At 40.8% G+C, this 10,790-nt stretch overlaps 1 protein-coding gene across 3 annotated transcripts; it reads left to right on the forward strand.

The window, feature by feature from the left end:
* The first annotated feature begins 129 nt into the window (after window positions 1-129).
* Window positions 130-10,159, forward strand: arfip1 (ADP-ribosylation factor interacting protein 1 (arfaptin 1)). 3 transcript variants are annotated; one of them, XM_079729700.1, is made up of 10 exons: window positions 130-388; window positions 1,326-1,708; window positions 4,134-4,223; window positions 4,703-4,814; window positions 5,452-5,553; window positions 6,517-6,617; window positions 6,954-7,175; window positions 8,023-8,180; window positions 8,472-8,646; window positions 8,778-10,159. In XM_079729700.1, the coding sequence occupies exons 2-10, from the start codon at window positions 1,328-1,330 to the stop codon at window positions 8,931-8,933; spliced, it is 1,497 nt and encodes a 498-aa protein (XP_079585826.1). In that variant the 5' UTR covers window positions 130-388; window positions 1,326-1,327; the 3' UTR covers window positions 8,934-10,159. The 3 variants fall into 3 exon arrangements, with proteins under 3 accessions (XP_079585826.1, XP_079585827.1, XP_079585828.1); XM_079729701.1 differs by lacking the exon at window positions 5,452-5,553; XM_079729702.1 differs by lacking the exon at window positions 1,326-1,708 and having other exon boundaries at window positions 132-388.
* Window positions 10,160-10,790: the final 631 nt, after the last annotated feature.

The raw sequence follows: 10,790 nt of genomic DNA on the forward strand, positions 1-10,790 counted from the left end.
ATAAGAGACAGTATAAACGCTTGAAAATAGAAATAAAGTCAACGCCGATGGTCAAATGTACCTTACTCTCCCGGTTGATATTTGTGATAAATACGTGACCATAAACTGTCACCCACGTCTGCTGACGTGACAGCACAGCGGAGACCAACAGCAGGGGGGGGTCGCATGCAGCAAAGTTTTTGCGGATGATGGCAGTAGATGAACCATTCGATTTGGTTTTCCGGGATCCCAACTGCAGATATAGCCGCAGCCTGAAGCACAGATCATTAAATAGATACGGTGGATTTCTGCACTTTTCGTGATTGGGAGTAGTTGTTGCGTCGTTAGAAACGCCACCAAACGTTTGTTAAGCGATAGCTAACTAACAGTTAGCCACGGTCGCAGACAGGTAAGATAAAGTTTTTCTCCATTACAAAACCCCTCGCTTGATAATCTTCAATCTTGTTTATTACCTTAATATATCTACTAATTTACAGACATTTAACCACAATGCGGGTATTTAGACCGCCTTGTTGGGCTGCCCAAACTATATTGTTACTATGCAGATTAACTTGCGACGAGTGAACTGTCTGTTTAGTGTGTGTTGCTAACGTTGACAGTAGCTTCCAGCGCCATAGATCTACTAGTATGGGGACGCTTGTCGACTAGTAACTTAGAACTAAAGGGTTTTGTTTTTTGACCGTGGTTTTTGAAGGAAAAGGTCCTCGCAGAACATATGCGGTCCACTGACAGTAATCGTGAGCTAGCCATGTTGTATGGTGTGCAACAGTGCCTCGCCTAACTAGCCATTGCTGGCCTAAGCATCTTCGTGTCAGAGATATAAGCCTCAATGAACTTTTTACTATGTCTGTGTGGATATGACTTTGTAATATCGACCGCAGTGTCTTTTAAATTGGGTTCATGCCAATTCAAAACTGTGATACTGCAAAGGTCAGCAAAAGAAAACATTACAGGAAGTTGTAGTCCCTAGCTACTAACTGTTACATTGTTAAATAAACAATCTAGTGTTAGGTCATTGTGTTGGTTACAAATTGACATTTGTTGAAGATCATCAAGTTTAGAGGGCTGAATATACTGTACTTTGACACCCTTAATTCCCATCTGGGTTTAATAAACTACGTATATCTAAAATAGCCAAGCTAATGATCAAGAATGTTGCTCCTTACCTATTCCCCAAATGGCAAATGGCTAGTAATGAATAAAACAGCATACACTTATTTGCCGTATTTACCAATAGGCTACTCCGTTCACATATTTGCAGAGGGTGGACGCTAAGAATAATCTGCTGTCTCAAATGTACTTGGTCTATCCATATCTTTTTTCAGGTATGTCTGAAGTTAGTCTTGAAGCTGAATCGGAGACCATAACCACGGACCTGCAAGTGGATTATAAGGAGGATCTTAAAACAGAGCATTCTTTGCGAAATGATGAGAATGACGACAATTATGAAAGTGTAGACCTTGACAAAGACCATTCCCCCACTGATGCCCATCATGTGGAAAGCGGGTTTCAGGAGGTGAACCCACAGTTAGATACAGATGTTCAGAGTGTCTGTAAGGGTTCATGCAGTGACACAGATGTTGAGAACAGCGGAGATGCTGTAATCACGAAGGGCAGTGCAGATGATGAGGAGCAGCACGTAACAAATCACCACACTAACACTTCAGAAACACCAGAAGCAAATGGAGAAACTTGCCCTCAAACTCAGGTGATATCCGCCTTTTCCAATCGCCTCTTTTCAGTCATGAACTCGTCCTTGGCTTGCATATTTGTTTGGCCTTTTGGCTCACATGCTTGTTGCGCCTGTGTCTCACATGCTTTTGGTGGCTGGGGCTCTCATTGTTTCTTTGGTTCTCTGTTGGGCGTTTTCAGTGGTACATTAATCAGGACAGTATATGAGGCTGCAAACTGGTTTCTTGAAGTTGCTGAACATGTTGTGATTGGGTGTTGGGGCACTTCCCTGTGCTACATAGGTATCTTGCTCATAATATACTGTATACAATTGATCTTCTGTGTTTCCCTATCATTAAAACATTGCACATTAGTTTGTGATAATGACTTGGAACCTAAATTGCAGAACAAGGAAATTGCAAAACACATAAAAGCTAGTGTTTTGTGCTGGCCGCCATAATCCCTGGCAGATGGATTAATCTGAGTACTATTGTCACCTCTGCAGCTTGTTCATTGTTGGCTCTGTGTTTTCAAATGTTGAGAGAGTACATGTGATTAATCCCTGGAATTACATTAATTTCACAGTGCTATTTATCAATGAATACAGGATATGTGTTCTGTTTCACATTCTTAAGCAACTGCATTTGAGTATTCAAATATGGCACCAAAGAAAGTACTGACATTGAGCTGTCCAACCCAGTGCATATTTACTCACACAGAAAATACACGTGCTAACGCAAATAGGATCGACCTTAAAAAAAGAATACATCAATATCAAATTCCTGAACAAAGTGAATTATCTAGTATGTAACATGAAATCTTGTTAATGACCCATCATAAACTAATTTATTGGACAGCGTTGGCCAAAGCCCTGTGAGATATTTGATCCTTTTGTTTGACATGCCCCAAAACACTGACATGGCTAGTGTAACCCATAATGTGGTATTCCTGTGGGAAAGCTCCTGACCACTGGATTGAATTTGTCCAGCTTTTCTTCAGGGAGAGCGACATGTCGTTATCTAAGCCGTTAGACGGGAAAACTTCCACGTGCTATGTGTCTGTTGTCTGCTTGGACATGGGTGTCATATGGCCTTTAAGCATTTATGCTGTGTTACATGACCCCAATGGAACAGACTACAGTCTACAGAAATCTGTTTACAGCACTTGTCTTGGGTTGGGTCATGATATAAAAGGATATAGGCCTATGTCTCAACTTGTAAAATAATTGCTTCCTCTTGATACATTTGGATGATATTATGGAAAATGTAATTACATAATCAATATAAATCATATTATTATTTTGAACTTGATGGCTAGCTTGTGGCAATGTTTTTTGTCCATCTTGACTTGTAAAAACCATATGCAACACGGCTGAATGATAATCAAAATGATTTTTGAAATTTCTTTAAACAGATTGTGTTGTCCACTTATTCGTTGGCGCATCTCAACACTTTAAATTATCAAAGGGCTTGCTAGTGTAATGTAACTTTGAGGGCACATGCTTTAACAATGTGCATACAATTATTTTATATTTTCTCTGCATTCCATATCTGAGTTTATTCTTTTTGTAACTAGTTACAATATGAACTGGTTTCGTTCAGTCTTGATATGAAGAGAAGCCTCTTATTTGAAAGATGAGATTGGAATTTTGTTGAGATGGTCTTCTTCAACGGCACTACACTATGCCAAGTGTTGTCCCTACCACAGTCAAATTGAATTTACGGTGGCATTGTAAAACTGCTATCAGTGCTAGATTTTCTCTCCCAGTGGGACATCCCTGTTCTCTTAATACTAGGCCTTCAACAAAAGGCCAGAGTACATTCATCTCAATGGCAAGATCAATAAATGTGTAACTGCTTCACTTTCAACCAAAGTCCACCTTAGTTTTACTGACTTGCCACGTCTTTAGGACTTGCTAGAAGTCGTACTATTTGCAGTATGCTGATGTGTTGCATATTATAAAAATCTCTTATGGAGTCCTCCAAGACATGGTGGAATAGTGTATAATAAGAGGATTGTATGAGGCTTATCATAGTAACACCACTCTTACTTTGTTATTTTGCAAAGGAGGATTTGGAGGTAGAAGATAGGCCTATGTAAAATGCTTACTGTTCTACTGTGAGCAGTTTGCTTTGTCAACAAGTTGTGATAAGTGAGAGCATAAAAAAAAATATAGGCATAAGAAAGGTCAGTTTAAAAAGACTTAAATAGTTTGAACACTGTTATAAGTAAATCAAGAGGAAAAAACTGAAATGAAGAATAATGTTGCTGCTAATGGTTGGGTAGCAGTAACATGGGAAGTAGGGTTGTGATTACAATGGTGTGTCTTGTATTTTTCCAAATGTGTTGATGCATGCAGAATGCTGTTGTTAAGGCTACCCCATAGGCTAGGCTGGTGAAGGGCTACAATATCTATGGACTAATATCTATCAGTCTTTTATATGAACTGGTTTTAATGACAGGAAACCCCGATGGCTGAGGATTCCCATAGAAGTTCCGCTGCAGAGATCCCCATCACCAGCAACGGCGAGATGGACCCGAGCTCCGAAAAGGTACCAAGTAGGGTCAAGCTTTTGTGTTAGAAAGTCACAGAAGTACAGAAACTGTACTGTACTCCATCTCCAAAGCTCTGGTTGTTTAGTTGCAAATTTAAATACTTATTTGGTATCCACAGTTGAAACTATAGATCTACATCTTTATCACGATTTCAAACTTTAGTGAACCCATTTAACCAAAGTGTATTTTTTTTCCTATATTTTACACAAGTAAAAGTATATCAATATTAACTTGCGTAAAGTTGTCCAAGAATAATTCCACACACCCAAAACAATGTGATGTGTATGTTTGTGTTTTCACATAAAGGAATACATGACTAGAGGGATATTAATTGATTTGATACGGGAGGATGTCTAAACTGAATTGCGTTGCCGTACAAAAGAGGTCCCATGGGAACACATGCTGTGTGCATTTGCATTCAAACCTGTTTGAAAGTATAATCTTTTTATTCAAGCACAATGGTCTCCTCCTCCAGGACTCTTCTTCTCCCAGTCCTCCCAGTGGACTACACCTCTCAGAGGCCCATGTACACTCCAGTAACTACTCTTCAACAACAGAGGGCATCATTGAATCAGGGCCATACAGAGGTACAAACCAGTTTGCATTATATTTGAATCTGTGTCGTTAGATTTTTAATGTTTATTTATTTTCTCCATTTTCTTAATATACAATATTTGTTCTTTCTTATTATTCAATCTTAAATTTGAAGTGAACCATTTTTATATACCGCTTACTGCTATGACTGCACACACTGTTACATGATAATTCTCTGTGTGCTTACAGATATGGCAGCAATCTTTGATAAATAGGTCAGGCTAAAATTTGAATTTGTATAGCTGACAGTCTAAGTGTGATTTAATGAGTTGCTTCTGACCTCCATTTTGTTCCCTGATTTCCTCTTTATTATTGTGCCTTCACAAATTCAAATGCATATATGCTTCCCTATGAGACTCTGGCTCGCTTTACCACTTTTATCATTCAATAAGACTACACGTCTGCTACCCTATTTTTAGATTTCTAAAGGCAGAGTTTAATGTTTAGGTTAATTGGCCAAACCAGACCATGGAATGAATGAATGAACTCCAGATTGAAGATCTTTTATGGAAAGTGTGATGAGTCACTTCTACCCTGTGATGTATGTCATCACTCGATATTCAATAGCCTCTCGCTTCACACTGGAAACAGACCTACTTCTAATGAATCGCCACTGTGAATATCTCCCAGGGTCAGCCAGCCTGCCCACGTCCCCAGCAACACCAGTAGCTCCCAGTATGGCAGTGGGCGGCCGTCTGGCCCGCTCTGCCAGTGCTAGTCAGCCTGAGACAGGTAAAGCACAGGCACGGCTTGAGGCTCAGGGATTATGCGCCAGCAAATCTATCTCCGCATGTGCATCAATCTGTCCTTCCTGAGCTTGTTTCGTCCCTCCTCTCTTTGTCCTTAAGGGTCGTTTCCCATTCAAAGTGAAACCCTCACTTCTTTTCCCTCTCCTGTGCTTTTTTTTTTTTAACCCAAGTGATCTGTCACTTGTGGAGGTAGTTCCCTGCTTTGACAATCAAAACTCGTCCAAATTCCTGACTTCACCTAAACCGCTTGAGGTGATAACGGATGGGTACATTTTCTCTGGAAGAAAGCTGCTTTGCTAGAAAATCCTGTCTTCGAGTATTTCTGCTTGCTTCCTGTGATCTTTGAGAAGACATCCCCTAGAACCTCTTTCTGCACTTGCTATTTTCCTCTATCAATGTCTTTCCTCTATAATAATTCAAATGTGCCGTTTGACGTCCTCTCGAGCAGCCTGTTGCACCAGCTATATGTACTATATTGACTACTCTGGCGTTAAGTCCACACTAACTGAAACATTGTGGCAGAACATTACGTTTTCACCTCCTGTGCTTAAACTGCGAAAATAACTATTGTAGTGCTTATCAGTGGTTGCCTCTTAATAAGTCTTTGAACATTCTCAGCAACAGCGAAGAGGCTATGGGCTAATTTCCAGAGGGTTTAATCTGTCACGGTGCATTTAGCCGACACCAAGCAGTCGGTTTAATTCTCTTCTCCTCATCCTCCCAAATTATCCCACCTCCGCCAAACGATGCACCATGATGAACCGCCATTTTACAAAGGACTTTAAACGTACTAGGGGCTAGGTGTAAGTTGTAACTTATGCCTACGTCAGAACTCATTTCCCTGGTGCCACCCTTAAAAGTTAGTAGCGCGTAAACTCCGACCTTCGTTACAACCCAGTGCAGAAAAAGCTCAGTCTACGGCTCTAAAGTACGTTCCTTTACCCAGGCCAGCAGACGAGCGGGGCCGTGGTTCTCGCGGATGACTTGAAGAACCCCGCCATGGAGAAACTGGACCTAGTACGAAAGTGGAGCATCAATACGTACAAAGTAATCTTTTTATTGGTTTGACCCATTTTGTTTTTTGATGTTCTTTTTTGGCTGATGAAATTAAATTACAACCTCTTTGTACTCTAAAGCTCCCTTAGTAGCTCCTTTCTTCAATTAAAGTGAGGGAACATTCTCTGAACTCATTTCTACTGTAGAGAACATTGTTCTAATCCTAGATGGCATATCTGTCCCACATCTCTCTGCATCTCTCTTTTAACCATTACCTTTATATGACAAAACCCCTCACTATAAACACAGGCTCTTGTGGAGCTCCTCCCTCTTCCTACCAGACCCTGGTTATGGTTCAAGTTCTGACCCCCCCCCCCCCCCACACAGTGCACCCGGCAGATCCTGTCTGAGAAGATGGGCCGGGGATCCAAGACGGTGGACCTGGAGCTGGAGAGCCAGATCGAGGTGCTCCGCGACAACAAGCGGCGCTACGAGCAGGTGGTCAAGCTGGCCCAGACCCTCTCCACCCAGCTGGCCCAGATGATGCTCACCCAGAAGGCACTGGGGGACGCCTTCGCCGACCTTAGCCTCAAGTCCCCAGAGCTCCATGTCAGTTCAGCACTCATTCACACATTCCAACCATTTTTATTTTCTTCCCCCAAAAGCACACAGCTGTGTTGGGACGGACCCAAACTAACTTTTAAGAATAGTTGAATCCCAAATAGGCTTGAGTCTTATTCGAACCGATTGTGTAAACTACAGCCCCGCTACATTCGCTCTCCGTTAAAACAATACAAAGCTATTTTCTATTTTTGGTGGCGCTTCAAATGTTAACCAAAAATCTGTGCTTCATGGGCTTTGGATTGAACACTTATATGTGGTGTGTTCCACTGACTCACCCTAGCTTGCTACATAGCCGCAATCCCTGTTTAATTAATGTCTCGTTAATGTTTAAGACCTTCCATCTCTTAAGGTGCTGGCAGTGACATCCTGCTGACATGCCTGAAACACTGCTCAGATCCTTACCTTTTTACTTTCACAGTAATCTCTAAACTACACCGACTTTACCAGGTCTAATCTAATGCCTGATTTTTATGTAATGCCTAACCATCTCTAACCCCAGCTAAGCGTAACAATTAAAAATGAACATGTCTATCTATGTTAAATGTAATCCTTGCATACAGAAAAAGCTCTCCCAAGTTGAACGTAACGATTGGAGAGGTGTACTGGCTTGAAGTTCTGATATGAGGAATGCAACATAGTGTTGTTTTTTTTCAAAATGCTTCATCCTAATGAATCTAATGAATGATGCTGATGTTTCAGAGTGAATTGTCTCAGCTATTTATGTATTCAAACCATATGCCATTGTTGTCTGGATCAAAACGTTCCCTGAAATTGGATCCATTGTTTGGATTCACTGATGTGAAGGAATATACTTCCTCTTTGCCACCTGTAGGAGGAGTTTGGCTACAACGCTGAAACCCAAAGGCTTTTATCCAAAAACGCAGAGACACTTCTGAGTGCCATCAACTTCTTCATCGCCAGTGTCAACACGCTTGTAGATAAAACCATCGAGGACACCCTGATCAACATCAAGCAATATGAAGCCGCAAGGTACCGTGTTCACTCTATGGTTGTGACAGGCTCTATTCCCACTCCTCAGGGGCTGCATTGTTTAAGTGTCTACTGACTAGGGTGTACGACTCCAAACAGAAAGTCTGCCATCTCCCTGAGCAAGATGCCTAACCACCCCCCCCCCCCCGAATGACATGCATCTAAAAACTAAATAAATCACTAAATGGTAAATGAATTCAGGTCGTAAAATACTATGCATTTGTAATTGTTAGGGACACATGCATATTTTTGGGTCTCTATCCTTTGACTGAACTGGTTCCCCGCTCCTAGGATCGAGTACGACGCCTACCGCACCGACCTGGAGGAGCTGAACCTGGGCCCTCGCGACGCCTCCACCATGCCCAAGATAGAGCTCTCCCAGCAGCACTTTCAGGCCCACCGCGAGAAGTACGAGAGAATGCGCAACGACGTCTCCATCAAGCTTAGGTTTCTGGAGGAGAACAAGGTAAAGGCTTTGGGCCAATGCTACACTCGTGTCCCTTTACTGGATGTCTGGGGGATTAGGTTTCAGGTGATTCTTTTTTTGTTTTTTTTGTTGGGCATGTTCTCTGATCATTGTTTTTTTTTCCTCAACAGGTGAAGGTATTGCACAACCAGCTCATGCTGTTCCACAACGCCATCGCTGCATACTACGCGGGGAACCAGCAGCAGCTGGAACAGACACTCAAGCAGTTCCACATTAAGCTGAAACTGCCAGGTGGCGACACTCCATCTTGGCTCGAAGGGAACTAGTCACTCCGACGTGGCGGCCATTACGACTCAAATCGTAGTTCTTTGACGGGGAATGGACGGTTCCCCCAAATCTCCACAAAACAGGGACACCTCCTAGTTTTTGCTTTTGTTTATCACTCCCTGTTTATTTTTCTGTCTATCTAGGCTGTAAACCCTTCTAGAGGGCAACAAAAATGTAAATGCTTAAGGTTGTTGGACTGCTTATATTATTCTGAATACTTTTGCTTCACTTGTCAGTTCTGCAATTCTTTCAAATCATGGGAAATGCACTTTTGTATGGGGAGGGCGATGCCTAGGGAAGCCTATAGTTTCTAGATGTGCCTCTAAGTGGTAGCCAGACCAGGTTTATTTCAATATATATATGCTTCATTCATTTCATGCGGTTCAACTGTTATCTTATTGTCCTGGCATCATTATATTCATTTTTCAACTTCATTATCTTGGTTATAGTCAATAGAATTTGGCAGAGGAAAAACATGAATCCTGATTTGACTGTACAGAATTCACAATCACATGCTCTCACGGTTTTCCGATTTTCTATAACATTTATATGAAGAGATTTGACTGGATTATATATATAAATTATTTAACACTTTTGAAGGACCAGCCTCATGATTAGTTCCACTGTGCCTTGATTGGTGTATATTGTTAATACTCCCCTGTTCTGGGACTCCAAACCCAAGCACTGCCTCTGTTCCTGCCTTTTACAATCTCACTGTTAAACAGAGGAAATGGACCAAAATTGTGCACAAACGCACACATACATGCACAAAGTACAACTACAGCAAGGTGGACTACTGCACAAGAAATTGGTGTACCCCCAGATACCTAAATGCCTTTTAAAATAATTAATGTTTAATACGTCATACATACTGGGCATTTATGCATTCGGGACCAATCATGAGAACCTTTTTGATTTGTACGATGTGTACAAGATGAAAAACCAAATGAATGTCTATTGGGACAAAAGACCATCCTGAACCTTTTCCTCCTCAGCTGCTAACTCTTCAACGATGATTAAATGAAACAGAAGTAAATATTTTGTGAAAGTAGTTTCTGAAAGAGGTATGTCATCTTAACTCTGTTTTGTACCAGTTGTATGACTTTTGGTGGAAAGCAGATGAGGACTTTGTTGTGAATCAAACAGGTGTTCTCTTTAAAGCATTTTCCAGAAGAATATATATTTGTAGTTTCCTCTATTGCATCTTTTGCTCAATAAAATTAATGCTGACATTTCTCCTGTTATTTTTTTGTGAAAACTTCCAAACACCAGCACCAGTATAAACTAATATTTGCATTTTGTTCACATAGAAACAAACTACAAATGTTACATTTGAAAGAGGCTGGATGATTAAACGTTTTTTTTTCCATGGATATATTTAAAAACGATGTAGGAAAACAAATGATTTCATGACTAGATGGCATTTAAGCAATCTTTATTTACACAACACTACAGAATGATGGAAAGGGCTTGCTAAATAAGTTCTTAAAATACACCTTCCACCTTATGTTTAAAATTAAAGAATCAATGTGTCATACCTAAAATATATATAGGCTATATTTATTTATTTATATTTATAAAAATATGCCATTGTGTAATCTTTTTCTGAATAAGGTTATGCTGCTCCGTAAAACCACTGTTTTCCCGTTGTTCACTTTAATCAAACATGACAAGAGATCACCGCCCAATTAGGGCCTCCGTGAATGCTTTTGTGTTTATTTTGTTTAATGGCTTGGCATCTATAGCAACACGATTGTCTGAGTTAAGGCCCATTTAACAAAGAGAAATGATAGCCTACACACCACACCAACTTTAAAAATGCCCTCAGAAAGGAGACACAACGTCCTTACGTTACC

Source organism: Pollachius pollachius, assembly GCF_949987615.1.
Source record: "Pollachius pollachius genome assembly, chromosome: 2".
Lineage (NCBI taxonomy): Eukaryota > Metazoa > Chordata > Actinopteri > Gadiformes > Gadidae > Pollachius > Pollachius pollachius.